At 37.4% G+C, this 16283-nt stretch overlaps 1 protein-coding gene, 1 long non-coding RNA gene and 1 pseudogene across 5 annotated transcripts; all 3 read left to right on the top strand.

The window, feature by feature from the left end:
* The first annotated feature begins 1035 nt into the window (after nt 1-1035).
* On the top strand, nt 1036-2163 carry LOC131019499 (ethylene-responsive transcription factor ERF017-like; annotated as a pseudogene).
* Nucleotides 2164-2680: 517 nt separating this feature from the next.
* Nucleotides 2681-7740, top strand: LOC131019501 (long chain base biosynthesis protein 1). Of its 4 annotated transcripts, none has more exons than XM_057948043.1 (13): nt 2681-2940; nt 3651-3803; nt 3902-3996; nt 4096-4187; nt 4474-4567; nt 4648-4720; nt 4811-4943; nt 5627-5801; nt 5961-6101; nt 6176-6271; nt 6688-6829; nt 6966-7093; nt 7171-7740. In XM_057948043.1, exons 2-13 carry the CDS (start codon nt 3689-3691, stop codon nt 7330-7332), a joined length of 1446 nt encoding a protein of 481 aa, XP_057804026.1. In that variant the 5' UTR covers nt 2681-2940; nt 3651-3688; the 3' UTR covers nt 7333-7740. The 4 variants fall into 4 exon arrangements, with proteins under 4 accessions (XP_057804026.1, XP_057804027.1, XP_057804028.1 ...); XM_057948044.1 differs by having other exon boundaries at nt 2766-2940; nt 3620-3803; XM_057948045.1 differs by lacking the exon at nt 2681-2940 and adding an exon at nt 3092-3152.
* Nucleotides 7741-10699: 2959 nt separating this feature from the next.
* Nucleotides 10700-11219, top strand: LOC131019502 (uncharacterized). The gene is made up of 3 exons (XR_009100291.1): nt 10700-10801; nt 10893-10989; nt 11092-11219. It is a non-coding gene; the product is annotated as an uncharacterized LOC131019502 (long non-coding RNA).
* The last annotated feature ends 5064 nt before the right edge of the window (nt 11220-16283 follow it).

Genomic DNA, 16283 nt, shown 5'->3' on the forward strand with positions numbered 1-16283 from the left:
TGAGATAAGATTGGTTCATCAAAGTGAAAGAACGAACTCCCAATCCTCCCTCTTCCCAATGAGAACACGTTCTTCCCCAACTGACCGGGCAGCTCGGACGTTGCTCAATACTACCGGTCCACACAAAATTCCTGCACTTCCTGTCCAAAGAATGAAGAAGAGATTTGGGCTACTTGTAAATCATCATAGAGTGGACAATCGAGCTTTGAATCACCGATTTAATAAGACAAAGTCGGCCAGCAATGGAAAGCTGAATTCCTTTCCAGCGAGCAAACTTCTGAACAATCCGATCGAAGATGGTCATAAAATAAGAGGCGCAAGGACGACCAACAAAGATAGGAACTCCCAAGTAAGTCATCGGGAGATTACCAATCGGAAAACCAAGAGCGCGATGGATCTGACGACGCCTATCAGTGGGGACACGACGGGAGAAGAAAAGATTAGACTTTTCTTGATTGCAGCTCTGTCCCGAGAGGCTCCCATAGTAATCAAAAATTTCCTGAATCTTCCTCGCATTACGAACAGTCGTACGACAGAATAAAATGACATCGTCCGCGTAAAAGAGATGAGTCGGAAAGAGAGTCGACCGACTAAAACTCATAGGCCTCAAATGCCCCTACTCCACACAGCTGCGGATTAAGGAACTCAAAACATCTTCAGCAATCCCAAATAAAATAGGGGATAAAGGATCTCCTTGTCTAACACCCCCGGAGCAAGGAAAATAGCCCTGGATACAAGTTTGAGACTAAATTAATGAGTAATAAAATTATTTTTTAGCTATGTTTGCGATGAGTAATAGTGCATAGATTTTATACGAATAAGGGTCATTGAACTCATCGTTTTTTTAATTTATCATCATGCTTCATCACAACCAATGATTTCAGATAGCAAAATCATATTCAAGCATAAAGTTATTTTGTTAATTTTCATATATAAATTATAACATAAAATGATATCGCGTCGAAATTTGACGAATTGCAGACTAGTTAATCCATAACTAAAAATAAAATTAAGGGTAAATATCATATTAAACCTTGAACTATTCTCGCTTTATCAAAAATACCCTGGAAGTTTTGAAATGCTCTCTAAACCCTCAAAGTATAAGGGTTTTATCAAATATATCCTGCATCTATTTTCCGGTCATCAGAAATGTGACGTGGCTCGCCGGATGACACAGTGTAATTTAAATTCTATTTTTTTAATTCATGTCATTTTATATTCTATTTTTTAATCCATATGTCATTATGCTCCCCGTCCCTCCCTGCGTTCTCTCCCACTCTCTCTACCGTCTCTCTCAGTCCAAAGCTCTCTCTCTCTTCTTACCTTCAAAATTCCACCGCAATCAAACACATTCAATCAAAGGTCCAACTGAAAATCACAAAATCAGAAGCCACCGTTTCTCACAACTCATGCTCATCCCCTTTTCCTCATCCAAACTACACTCAATTTCACCTCTTCCCAAAACAAAATTTAAAATTCTCACTGTAAACCCTAACTGACATGGTGAAATCACTTGAAAAGCGGCAGCAACCTTCATCCTCAGCCACCGCCGTCGCTTTGGAGGTTGTTCGAGAAGCTTCCTCTTCCTCCTTCTGCAAATACAAGGCCGTGCGCAAGCGTAAGTGGGGGAAATACGTCTCCGAGATCAGGCTCTCTAACTGCAGGGAGAGGATCTGGCTCAAATCCTACGACACGGCGGAGAAAGCGGCGCGTGCCTTCGCCGCCGCCCTCAACTGCTGAGATCCAGGTCGCCGCCGCCGATTGACCATGGCGGAGAAGGCGGCGCGTGCCTTCGGCGAAGATCTGGGCAAAACCAAGTTCAATTTCCCTGAAAATCCGCCCAAGATCGAGATCTAGGTTGCCGCCGCCCGCTTTGCCCATGTGTCCACCGGCGCCGAGACCTCGAGTCAAGTCGACGATCTCAACTCCCAGTCGAACTCGCTCTCCTCGTCGAAGGCGCTGCAGCACGCTGAGTCGCCGTGCCCGTCGGTCTCCGGAAGGTTGCAGACGACGGCGGGGGTTCGCTGCTGCTCGCCGGAAATCGTGGCCACAATTTAGGGCCTAGGGTTTTAGGCGGCGCTGCTGCTTGATATACAAGCGGCGGCGACTAAGATTGTGGGCTCGCCTGCCACTGCAGTCACCGAGAATTGAGGGCGAGGCGACAGCGGTGGCCTGCTGCTGCTGTCAGCCGGACGTTTGAGAAGGCGGTGGCTGTGCGTGTGTAGGGTGAAAAAGGGAAGATGGAGATAGATAGAGGGTGAGAGGTGAGAGTCGTGGGTGGCTGGAGAGGCGGCAACCTTCACCGGGGAGTGAGGAAGCGCCACCGCCAGTCTGTGTCGGCAAGTGTGTGTTTGTGGAAGAAGGATATTACTAAGAACAAAAAGAGAGAGACGGTAGAGAGTAGGAGAGGAAACACAGAGAGAGACTGAGTGGATGACATGGATTAAAAAAAAGGACATGGATTTAAAAAAATAGAATTTAAATTACACTGTATCATCCGACGAGCCACATCATATTTCCGGTGACCGAAAAATAGATTCAGGATATATTTGATAAAACCCTGATACTTTGAGGATTTAGAGAGCATTTCAAAACTTTCAGGATATTTTTGATAAAATGAAAATAGTTCAAGGTTTAATATGATATTTACCCTAAAATTAATAACCTATAAGTCCACACTAAAATCAATATCCCTAAACTTAAATACGAAGTCGATAAAAACATCAAGAAAACTAAAATCCAACAATTAATTCCAAGCCACAAAATCAATACAACAATAAAATTAAAGAATCCCTTCTCCCCAAAAAAATAAAAATAAAGAATCCCTAATTAAGTCAAAACGCAGCGTCGCTCGTCTTCACGCTCAATTCTCAGAACATCTGCGCCAAGCTTCTTCTTCACAGATTTCTCCTCCAAGGCTTCTTCTTCTTCTTCATTACGGTATTTCTCTTCTCTTCTCTATTTTTCTAGAATACACAAAGATTTTGGACTTGAGTGCTAATTTCTGAAATTGAAAAAGGTGTTTGCTTTTGGAACAGTAGAAACGCAAATATGCGAATCTACTTTTCAAAAAACTGACTAAAACCGCAAAATGGGATGCGATTTGCAGTACCTTTGGAGCAAATTGCTTAATGCATTTTGAGATTTGCAGAGTTCGTCTTATGTTTCTGAATTTTGGTGTGAAAAATCGCGTACACCATTCCTGTAGTCGTTTATTTTTCGAATATTCGAAAATAATAGTAATAATTAATAACTGATTTTGGGTGCCAAAAATTTAACTGCTTGATAACGGCACTGACCCAAAAAATAACTGCTCCAAAAACTCTTCTTTTTGATGTAGTAACAGGTACCTGATTTTTCGCAATAAGATTTGCAGCTCCATAGCTGGTGGGGAAGTCAGTCTAATGTTATTCAACTGAAGATTTGTTCATTTTAGTAGCAAATTCTTACAGATAACAATTTGAGTCTAAATCTTGACTTTTATTAAGTATATATCATGAGTAGACTGATATGATTGTTTACTGGGGCTCACTCTCTTAGGCTAACATCAGATTTCTTCAGAGTATACATAGTTGTAGACTATTAGCTGATGCTGTCATCACTAATTCTGGATGTGTAGGTAAATGAATATTTCTTGTTGTTGTTTTCAGCTCATGAGCAAGTGTTTGTGTATTTCCAAGTTGACTTGATGGATACAGTATTGTCCACTTTCGAAACTGCTGTTAAGTCCATCACAGATTGGGTTGCTTTAGCTTTTGATACCCCGTATGCTCGAGCTGTTGTCTTTGGAGTACCAATTAAAGGTGAGATTTCTCTCACTGGGGCATTGGCGGACAAATTTATTCAGGTCAGTTTTATTTCAATGATAAAGGAACTTAGCAATCTGTTTATCCTGATGTAGGACATCTTCTTGTGGAGGGCCTTCTCTTAGTTGTAATTCTTTTTCTTCTGTCCCAAAAAAGTTACAAGCCTCCAAAAAGACCACTGACAAAGAAGGTAGATAAATATTGATATTTTATATGACTTCTACTTTGCCTGTTCCATTTTCATTTTCTCATGAATGCTTCACGTACGTGGTGGCTTAATATCTTTCAGGAAGTAGATGAGTTATGTGATGAATGGGTCCCAGAACCCTTAATTCCCTCTATTACTGAAGAATTGAAGTACGAGCCTCCAGTATTAGAAAGGTGAATCTGTTCTTTCCAATACATTTTTATTTGGATGGTTCTAATATTGGTTTATTTCTTCTTTTCTCTCTTAATCACTACCTTTTCATAAATGTAATAAGTATGAACATAACAACTGGTTTATAAGTAAACTTATTGCATTTATATGCATAGTATCAGATACTAGAGCTTATCAGTTTGTCACATTCATAGCTCAAATTTCTATTTTGTGCTTTAAGAGTTCTATTCTCAAGATCCTGCACTGTTCCTTTAGATTTCTAGATAGATGATTAGTTGATTTATGCAGTGCTGCTGGACCACATGCTGTAATTAATGGTATAGAAGTTGTGAACTTCACATCAGCAAATTACCTTGGTCTTCTAGGGCACGATAAATTGCAAGTAACAACAACTGCCCTTATTCCTTGTCTTTGCTTCTTATATAGTGCTTCTGTTCAATTGATAGCATTGATGAAAAACAGGAATCATGTACCAAGGCATTGGAGAAGTATGGTGTTGGTTCTTGTGGTCCTCGTGGATTTTATGGGACAATTGGTATGATCTAACATGAACATGTGCACCGAACATTTCTTGTTAATCTTGGCCAGTACTAAGACCATTTGGATGACTTTTGTGACAATGCAGATGTGCACCTAGATTGTGAGGCTAGAATAGCAAAATTTCTTGGAACTTCTGATTCGATACTTTATTCTTATGGACTTTCCACGATGTTTAGCATCATTCCAGCATTCTGTAAGAAGGGTGACGTCGTTGTCGTGTGAGTCTTCTTTGGCTTTTCCTTTTCCCTTTTCCCCCAGCTTGTACTTTTGGTTGATAGTTTTGTGCAATGCAACATAACATCTGGCTGCAAATTCTTTTTGAGTATTTGAACCTTACTTTTATTATTTGGATTAATTAACTCAAATTTTGTTTTTTTAGATATTATTTGGCATATATTTATGGCGATGTTTCCTGTAATTAACCGTTATTTTAAGATATTATGTTTGAATTATTGTTATGGCCATATGCTCAAGCTTCTCCTCCTTTCTTGTGTTTGTTTTTAATTTATGGTTGTAGCTTTGTTACGAGATAACATATATTATAAGGATTTTCAGCGTACCAAAGGCCTTTTTTCCTGATTTATAGGTTCTATGAATCTGTTATTTTGAAGGATCAACAAAGTTACGTTATTTGGTTATTATTGGCATTCAATATGGTATGGTATTGATGTTGAATGTTGATAGTGCTTACAGATGGGCTACTGCTATTTCTCATGCAACACAACTGGCCGCTCTAAAATTGCTTTGGCATATCCATATACATATTCACATTGCAATGACGTTTTAGATTCTAAATCATGCACTGATTTCTATTGGCTTGATACCAATTAAAGACTGATGCACATTTTCATTTTATTTTCTTTTATTTTCACTTATTGAGCGGTTATTGTGGTTTTTACAGAGATGAGGGTGTCCACTGGGGAATTCAGAATGGCCTCCACCTCTCTAGAAGCACAATTATTTATTTCAAACACAATGATATCAAGTCTTTAGAGAGTATTCTGGAAAGTGTTACCCATGAGAACAAACGAGCTAAGAAAGTCAGACGGTATATCATTGTAGAAGCTGTCTATCAGGTATTTCCTCTTCAAGCAGAAGCACTTAATGTGGAAAATGGGGGCTGTAGCAGTTATGATGCTTTGGTGTTCATCTTTTCTCTATCCTGAAAGAGTTCCCTTATAATATTGCTTGTATAGATCTTGATTTTTTTTCCAACTAATCTTGTGCAATTCCAGAATTCTGGTCAAATTGCTCCATTGGACGAAATCATCAAATTGAAGGAGAAATATCGGTTCCGTGTTATACTAGATGAAAGCAATTCTATTGGAGTTCTTGGAAGTTCCGGTAGAGGTCTCACTGAACATTGCAAAATTCCAGTAAGTTTCCACCACCTTGATGTTTAATTGGTTGTATAATCTGCGCATTCTTCTTTTTATGCAATTTTTGGCAGGTTGAGGAGGTAGATATTATCACTGCAGCGATGGGACATGCGTTGGCCACTGAAGGAGGGTTTTGCACTGGAAGTGCTAGAGTGATTGATCACCAGGTATACATGTAGTGCATAGAAGTGGTTTTCTTTTAAATAATCGAATGATTTTTCTTTTTAAATAATCGAATGATTTTTCTTTTTAAACAATCGAATGATTTTCCAGAGTCTGATTAGTATTTTGTGCAAATTTTAAGGTAATGGATATATTTCTGTTGTTGATATCCTTACCTTCAAAATTTTTGTTAATTATTTTTATGTTCCCTTATAACGATCCAGTAAAACTTACCAAGGAGAATTTGAAGGGTTCAATTTGTTAACTAAGTAAATGATAGAAATTTGAATAATAGGATTGACCCTGTAGAATTCCAGGCACAGTTCACAACAGAAACACTTAGCACTTTTAGATTTCGAGAAACTAGAATCGGTAGGGAAACAACAGCACTGACGTTACCTTTATAATTCTTCACTGGCAGCGTCTCAGTAGTTCTGGTTATGTATTCTCTGCTTCTTTGCCTCCTTATCTGGCAAGCGCTGCAATCACTGCAATTGATATTCTGGAAGAAAATCCTAATCTTATCACCAAGTTGGAAGAGAACATAGCAACTCTGCGTAAAGGTGGTCTCTTTTTCTATTATGAATAATTTGAATAAGGTTTCACGTATGCTTTCCTTTTTGAAGTTATTTTTGAAATAATTTTGTATCGGGGGGTTTATTTCTCGATTCACATGTCTAATCTCATGTAAGATTTTAGGTTTATCTAATGTGCAAGGCCTTGAGATAGTCAGTGATCCAAAATCGCCAATAGTTTTTCTGAAACTGAAGAAGTCCGTAGGATTCTTGAAGGGAGATCTTCAAGTGCTTGAAGATCTTGCCAATCATGTAAGTGGTTTAAACACTTGAGCCATTTTTTTTTCCCGTCTTGTGATATTAAGGGTTACCCATCATTGCATTTGCAGTTATTGAAGGAACATGCTGTTTTTGTTGCAACTTCAAAAAGATCGATACTGGACAAATGCAAGCTACCTGCTGGAATTAGATTATACGTGTCTGCTGGTCATACAAAAATCGATCTGGAGAAAGCCTGTGAAGCATTCAAGAAAGCTACTGCCCTTGTATAAGCAGGTCAATGACTTCATTTTCTGGAATTTGGTTTAATGAAGAGATACCGGAATGCTTCTGTTGTTAGAGCCTCGAGACGACGAAGAAGTTGCTTAAACGCGTCCACCGTGATCATTAGTGATAAACTAATTTTGGCGGTTGCATCTGTGCGTGCTCGTGCTGTAAGAGGATCTAGTTGAAAAACTTAGTCTGCTGGGATCTCTAGAGAGCTCTTTGGTTAAATTATATGGTGCTGTGTTTTTCTAAGCATAATTATTGGATTGCTTTATATGGGGATAGAGATGCAGGCTTGGTTTTGATTTATGTATATCAGAACGATACCACAAGCTAATAACTTGGATCAACCTATTTTAGACATGTTTTGAAATTATTTATTGAATTCGCGGGTTATTGTTTTGGTGATTAAATAATTATTTTTTTCTTTCCTGCGTTTAACATTGTTGTCTTCAAAACCAATGTACTTGAAGAATTTTGGGATTTTTGTTCACTAAAGTATTGCCTTAATACTTGTTTTATACGAAAATCTGAATATTGAACAAACTATATGAATTAACCCACTTTCTTCTAAAGTGAATAATTGTATAAGGACATCCACAGTGGAGAGCCAACACCCCACATTGGAGAGCCGACTCTTAAAGTTTGATTTTTAACTTGTATATAATTTTAATGTTTGTTTCAATTAATTTTAACACTATATTTAATAACATAAATTTCATTAAATAAAAAATCAAACATTACATTAAAAAAAACAAAAAATTACAATAGTTTCAAAAAATTAAAATCTACTAGCAATGGACCAGCGAGACCAAATTGTGCCCACATATGCTCGACTAGATCATCCCGAAGGCGATCGTGCAACTATCTCGCATGTTTGAACTTTGAGGCATATAAACATCTTTGAAGATAACATAAAGTTTGATTTGTGAATAGAGAAGAGATTGTAGAGAAGTGAATAAAGATGTACTCCCTCCGTCCCAGTCCAATAGGCTCGTTTTCCATTTTGGGACGTCCCAGCCCAATAGGCTCAGTCTTAAATTGGAAATAATTAGGATCTTCTTAATTTTTAATTAAGGAAAAATATACCCTTTAATTTCTCACTCTAATATTCATTTCTCACTTTAATTTCATTTCTCCTCACTCTCTCTCTCTCTCTCTCTCTCTCTCTCTCTCTTCGACTTCCCCTCCCCTCTTCAACGGCCAGAGCGTCGCCGCCAACACCAGAGCTCCGGCGACACCCTCTCTCTCTCTCTCTCTCTTCGACTTCCTCTCCCCTCTTCAACGGCCAGAGCGTCGCCGCCGACACCAGAGCTCCGGCGACACTCTCTCTCTCTCTCTTCGACTTCCCCTCCCCTCTAGAATCCGGCGAACAGCAGCAGCAGACGGAGCCTACCGGAATCCCCCTCAGATCTCGCTTCCCTTTCGCCATTTCCATCACCGCCGCTCCCTCCCCCTTCTCTCTCTCTCAACAACGAGCGGCGCCACTGACTCTCCAGAGCTCCGGCCACACAGATTCGCCGCCGCCTCAAGACTACAGCCCCTGCTGTGCCGCCGCCGCCTCTCCTTTGTCGGTGGACGGTTCGGAGCCCCCACCGCCGCCGTTCTCCGTCTCCACCGCCGCCTCTAAGCTCTTGATTTAGGGTTTTTGATTTGGTAGAAAGTTTCTGAAAGTTTGATTTCTCAGTTCTTGATTTAGGTTTCTTCATTTGCAGATTCGATTAATTGAAGCATTTTGATTGTTGCTGAATTTCGATTGTTGCAGATTCGATTAATTGAAAGTTTGATTTCTCAGTTTCTGTGAAGCATTTGATTGTTGCCGAAAGTTTGATTTCGATTTCTCAGTTTCTGTGAAGCATTTTGATTTAGGGTTCTGTGAAGCATTTCTCAGTTTGATTAATTGAACAAATGTGATTAAGGAAAATAAGAGAACACTTAAAACATTAATTGTTGGTGGACCACACCATTTACCTACCAAAAAGTGACTTTCTTAATCTCCGTGCCGAAAGCAACTGGGCCTATTGGCCTGGGACGGAGGGAGTAATATTTATAGGAAGATGAATTAAAAGAAAAAAAAAAAAACTAAACTAGCGGTTGAACGACATTAAAAGAAGAAGAAAGCGCGAAAAAAAAGAAAGAAAATCTGACCTCAAATGGTCAAAAATGGCTTCAACTTATTTATTTTTATTTATTTAAATGAGCGAAAATTATGTGATTGGGCCGTGTATACCACGCGCCCAATCAAAACATGAATTGCGCGGAGGCGAGTGGTGGGTGCGGAGGGGAGGTGTGCGGCATTGGGGGGGGGGGAGAAGGGCCACATCTAGTACCAGACCAATGATTTGGATAATACGCCCCAGGTTTTTTTTTTTTCAAGCGTGGAAACCCCAGAACCAGAAGTAGTAGGATTCATTCTCATAATATAATAAATAAAAAAATATGTCGAATTTTTTTTTTTGATCCCCCCCTTTTATTTTTCCCTTTTTCCACTGTATTCTTTTCTCAATATTTATATTGACAAGAGTGTATTGAACAAATATAATTCTTCGTGATAAGTGAAGGGGGTCTATTTCTTTATGTCGCGTAGTTTTTTACTTTATCATAATCTTATGCACATGATGCTTTTTTTGATACAAGAGGGTGGTGCCAGGCCTGGACCGGCATCCGCGCTTCCCAGTGTGAATGCTCTAATGTATTTTATTTTTTGTCCACAAAAAAATTGTCACATCAGGATTGACACGAGCTTTAATAAAATGTGAATGAAGTTGTTAGTGGAGTAAGGGTTACACTTTAAATGTGAATGAAGTTGTGTGGACTCTACCATTACAAATGAAAGTGACAAAATTTTATCAAAAAGAAAATTATTGTAATTCTTTTGTGGACGGAGGAAGTAAATTAAAACATATTAAATGCTTGATATTCATTCTTAATTTTTGATGCCTTGCAACGTGGGGTACGTAAAAATGGTTATATTTTAGTTTATAATGAATATGTGTTGCTTTTTATTAAACATATTTATCTTGTTAGTTGGCATTGGATCCTTCTTGTTATTGACCCGCATAATGATACTACATACGTGTTGGATCCATTGAAGGAAGATCGTCATTTTACGGAGATAAAGATCGTCACAGAAACGTAAGTTCTATCATTTTAAATATATCATTTATGTATTTTAGTTTAAATTTATATTTTAATATGTATAGAGCTATAAAAATGTTCAATAAGAACATAGGAAAAAGAGGAAGACAAAGTCATGCGTGGGAAGTGATAAAGGTATGATATTACTTATCTTCAATGTTTATTGAAGATTATATGTTAGCTTTATTGTCATATTATGTCTTTTTGTGTAGTGTCATCAACAACCTCACGGGTCAACCTCACGGGTCAGTACAATGTGGATTCTATGTAATGCGTTACATGAAAGACATTATTGAAAATTATGGATGTGACCGCCCCAAACCAATATCTTCATTGGTAATTATAAATTAGCATTTTATTTCAATATAATTTAAAGGTTAGCTATTTGAAATATTTGGCTCATCGCTTATTATCTTATTTTTATTAGTTTGCCGAAGGATTTTACTCTGAAGAAGAAATCAATGAAGTTCGGGAAGAGTGGGCTGAGTTTGTATATCGTTTTGTTCATAAGAATGATGATGAAGGTAAATTTGATATATATATTTCTTTTGATTTATTTATATATATTTAGTGATTTAGATGATTTTATATTCTTAAATTCATCTTGTTTTATTTTGTTCGTGTAGGTTCAAGCTAGTTGGATGATATATTTGTTGGACAATTGTTGGTGATGAAGTCGTAATTAATTGGAGATTTTATTAGAAATTTTTTTAGTAGATAAATAAATGTGCAACTAGAGATGATACAATTGTGGATGTAAATATTTGATTATGAGTTTTAGTGATTTATAAGTATTATTTGTTATTTATTAGTGGTTTATGAGTATTGTTTGATTATTTGATGTTTAAGTATTTTAATTTGTTATATATATTACTATTATAAAACAGGGATGCAAATATATATTAGATATATATTTTTTTTAATTTTATCATAGAATAGACAACAGATATTACATGTTGTCTATCATTATATAGACAACGTCTAATATATGTTGTCTATATTATTATAGACAACATATAATCTTTGTTGTCTATTAGCTTCAATACGTTGTCTAAGTTTAAATAGACAACATATAATATTTGTTGTCTATTACCTTCCGTCAGTTGTCTATCCTTAAATAGACAACATATAATATCTGTTGTCTATGAGCACCCCAGAATAGACAACACCGACCTCGACAACAGATATTTTCACATAGACAACAGTAAATATGTGTTGTCTATGTGTTAAATTCTTGTAGTGTGTATTTTAAATAAATAGATTCTTATATTGAATTTATATTAAATTTCACAATTCAAAAATGTTGGGAACCTTGTGGAATATCCTAACCCTTGTTTTGATGATACCAAAATTCATAGGACTTAATTGTAATAGACTAGAATTGCTTTGAACTCAAGTGTTGGAGTTCGATTCTAGTTTAGCTTGCGGTGTCGAAGACTGAAGACTGAAGACTGAAGAACGAAGGACTGAAGACTGCAGATACCAACTGAAGTATCAGTTGAAGAATCAGTTGAAGACTGATTACTTAATGCGCGCAATGGACTGATACTAAAGTCAAGTATCAGTTGAACATTCCTTCTAGGACTGATCTTCCAACGTTCAGAGGAAGCCACGTACTCACAAAGTACAGCCGCATTAAATGCAGAGATCTTAAGATCTTATCTCTGCAGAGGTCATTCCTATCTGGTGGTTACTTTTCAGAGACGTCACATCTCATGTCCATCAAGAGAGCCGTTTCCACCCAAACAAGGAACCTCGAAGATTGAAGCCTCATCCCAAATTCGAATTGCTCTCTAACGGAAGAAATCTTGATGACGTTCTACGCCAACGAATCTATTCAAGAGTTCTCCTACAAATAGCGCTCGAGGATCACTTCAACCTTCACTGATTCAACGACATAAGCTGAAGCTCTGCCGAAATTGCTACTCAGCCTAAAGCTTAATCTCCCCAAAGCTTGAATCGAAGAAGAGAATTCCAAAGCCAAAATCAGTCACTGCTGATTACACATATTCTCTTAGACCTTAGGCAAACCTCTGTTTACCCAGAAGCCAAAGGTCAAACTTGCTTTAAAGAACTTGTTTTTTGTAGTAAAGTTGGCACTCGTTCAAACCTCCTCACCAAAAGAGTGTTTGAGTGATTCGGAGTTCAGGAAGGTACTCTGACTCTAAGTGAGAAGTCTTAGCACGGGTTGTGCTGAGCAGAGAAATTCGACGCGAGTGAAGCGTGGGTCCTGAAGAAGGGTTTTCTTCAGTGGTACGGTTGTGTGCACCCGGCAAGCACACGGTTTGGTTTGCAGTGCACCTGTTAAGCACTTGCGGAGTGGATTGTTGGTCTGATCAACCAACCGTGGATGTAGGAAAGGGTTTTTCCGAACCACGTAAAAGTCTCTGTGTTGTTTACAGCTTTCAGTTTTACATTCTTACTTGTGTTATTTCAATTGATAAACTGAACATTGATTAACTGCAAAGAGTAACCTAACAACCAACAACGTGCTCCACCAAGGCTATTGCGAAACTAAGTTTAATTTCCGCTGCGTATGATATCAGTCTGACTGATCTATCTTTTGATAGTCAGGAAGAGTGTTATCATCTCTGTCTTAGCAAACACGACTGAAGCCCTTACGTGCATCAGTTAAGTTCCAACAACTTAACTGATAACTCTTTACTGAAGAGCTTTCAGTATCAGTCGTCAACCCTGTTTGGTCAAAACTGTTTTCAGTAAAACAGGAGTCTGTGTTTGCATGCAAAGTTTCGTTTTGATCTCTGACTGAGATCCCTCTGATTGAGGATTTGAAAAATATCCCATAGGTGTATCCCCCCCATACACCTATTCGAGACCCTCTGAACCTAACAAAAAACTAAATAAAATGGTTATTAAATTTCACCATTTGAAAATCTAAATAAAATGATACTTCAAAAAATAAAATAAAAGATACCTTAAATGTATTTGATAGAATTAGGTTTTTCAATTAAATTTGATCATATGAAATAAATAAAAAGGATATCTAGATGTATTTGAAATAAATAGATTCTTCAATTTAATTTGGTCATAAAAAATATTTAAAATAATCATGGTTTCCACATTGATTTGTAGGTCCCGTATGGGACAATACACTAGTTAACAACCTTTTGTTTTACTTGATTGAGATGGAACAAGTAAGTTAGTACAATATATGACTTTTCACGTGATACGAGATCAACACACAAATTTGAGCTGACATTGTCTAGATAAGGTACTATCACAAAAGCGACTAACAAGTTACAGAGTGATTCTCAGTTAGCACACCTACTAATAGTGGGAGAGCTTATCAATTGGATAGATAAATGACCTAGTGCGGAATATAGTGGTTTTAGTTACTCACTTTGTTTAAAAAACCTTAATGAAATATTTATCGTCTCATGCATTTTTGTCAGGTTTAGTTTGCATATGAGAAAGATGCAGCGAAAGTGTGATGATTATGACAATTGATATAGCAGATAAACTACTCAGGGCGTGTTTGGTAGGTAAGTTGAGATAAAGGGTGATATATAAAACCTAGATAAAATAATATTCCCTTCGTCTCACAAAAAACATGAATATTTTGCCATTTTGGACCGTCTCTCATAAACATGAACTCTTCTATTTTTGTACATTATCCCACCACAATCCTTTTACTTTTTAATTTTTATCTCTACTTTTTATAAAGTTAGACCCATTTTTCACTCACAATACACTTTTATCTAACATTTTCATAAAACTCGTGCCACTTACAAATATTCATATTTTTTGTGAGACCGGGGAGTGTGGATTAAGTAAGATTGTTATTTTTTAAGGGTGTATTTGGTAGGTTAGTTTAGGCTGGATTGTTAAATAATCACGTGTATTCCTGCTGTTTGGTAGCACGAGCAAATTAACATTGAGGCCTGAGAAAAACTGCACGCCCGTTATTATTCCGCTATTCAGCCTCGCGTGTGTAACCCACAGTGAGGGTTGAGCACAATTTCTCAAATGCTACAGTGTTTCAGACTAAAATTTCAAATTTCAAAATTGCCCTCCGAATTTTGAATATACAATTGATATGTGCCGATGATACAACCATTGTTGACTACACATTCTTGTCAAAGCTATCACCGATCTAGTAAGCCATTATCTCCGCTTTTCATTTTTTTTATGTGCGATGGCATACATTCATTCTGAATCACGAATCGATTTCGTCCTTGTATTTGAAATTTCTAGGGTTCTATGTTATTCTTGATGTTCTTGGTTTTTCGTTAAATTAAAATTCGATTTCATTCATTTTTGTCTAAAGAAATGCATCACGTAGTTCCATCCAACGTGTTGACATTGTTGTGCTGACGATTTCTTTTGTTCTTGTTTTATACAAATGCTAAAAAAATTTAAAAACAAAAAATGGATTCTTGTGAGTTTCCCATTATTCTGTCGGTGTAGCTCTGGTTTTTAATCTTACATGGTGTTTTTTTTTGTGCGATACAAGGTTGAATCTAGAGTTTGTTGGTGGCTATTTTGTCTTTCGAGAATTGGGTAGCATACCAGCAATTGCTTCAAGGTGAGCAACCATTTCTTTTTTGAATCACCATGAATGTACCTAGTGGGAAACACACAATGCTAGAATTGGATGATTTTTAGATATTGCTTTGTCTTTTATTGGATATTGTTTACTCTCGTCCTTTTTGTAGAATTGAATCACCGTTGAACTTGATCTTGCATTTGGTTGGGGGGTGAGAGAATGCGAGCTTGCTCTTGTTTTTTTTTTGGGAGGGAGGGGGGGTATTGTTTACTCTTGTTTTTTTGGATATTGTTTGCTCTTGTTTTTTTTTTTTTTTTGGAACTTCAATGAGTCATGACTGCTATGTCTTAGTCTTTTGCAAATTATATATTTGCTGTGGCAGCCTATAATATGCTGTCAACTGCTTGCTGAATTGCAGATTGCATTGTTATGTCATTTCATTCGAGTCATAAAATGAGAAACGACAGAAGTAGCAAAACACATGTGTTTTGGCTGATTGAAGAGATAATGCGCCAGTTTATATTTCAACTTATTATAATAATTGATGTCATTATTAGGCTAAAAACACGAAAGAGAAAAACACAGTGATTCCATCGAGCCGTATGGCATGTTATATGGGATTTCCGACCAAGTTAAACATCTAAACAGGGTAACAAATCTTAATGACATAGATTGTATCCTCAACTTGCGAATGGACCGCAACACATTTGGTCGATTGTGTAACCTGTTAAGATAACTAGGATCCTCGCAAGACAGTAGCTATGTAAGTGTTGAAGAACAAGTTGCGATGTTGTTATCAATATTAGCACATCATAAGAAGAATAGGGTTATCCGATTAGATTTTTGGAGATCAGGGCAAACAATCTCCCACTATGTTCATATTGTTTTGAAAGCCATATTGAAGATCCATGCAATTCTATTGGTCAAGCCAGAACCTGTGCCCGAAGAGTGTAATGACCCAAGGTGGACGTGCTTTAAGGTACGAACAATGAACTTGACCTCATATACACTTGTGAAATAACAGTAGGAATAGCTTCAATATATGCCAACATGATATATCAACTGTAAATTGATGCACTAACAACTAGTTGTTGTTCCCATTGAGTAGGGTAGGTTGGGTGCATTAGACGACACCTATATAAGCGTCATGGTACCCAACATTGACAAGCCACGATATAAGACCTGTAAGGGTCAAATTTCCACGAACACGCTAGGAGTTTCAGATCAGAATTTAAAGTTTGCCTACGCATTGCCTAGTTGGGAGGGGTCCGCGGCAGACTCTGGGATACTCCGGGATGCACTTAACAGACC

The sequence above is a fragment of the Salvia miltiorrhiza genome, chromosome 4, assembly GCF_028751815.1.
Source record: "Salvia miltiorrhiza cultivar Shanhuang (shh) chromosome 4, IMPLAD_Smil_shh, whole genome shotgun sequence".
In the NCBI taxonomy this organism is placed as follows: Eukaryota; Viridiplantae; Streptophyta; class Magnoliopsida; order Lamiales; family Lamiaceae; genus Salvia; species Salvia miltiorrhiza.

What these genes read in the sequence shown, in the direction of transcription:
- LOC131019501 (XM_057948043.1), top strand. Translation starts at nt 3,689, where the DNA reads ATGGATACAGTATTGTCCACTTTCGAAACTGCTGTTAAGTCCATCACA. An exon ending in TGGATTTTATGGGACAATTG is followed by an intron (nt 4,721 to 4,810) that starts GTATGATCTAAC and finishes GTGACAATGCAG; the next exon opens with ATGTGCACCTAGATTGTGAG. An exon ending in CATAGCAACTCTGCGTAAAG is followed by an intron (nt 6,830 to 6,965) that starts GTGGTCTCTTTT and finishes GTAAGATTTTAG; the next exon opens with GTTTATCTAATGTGCAAGGC.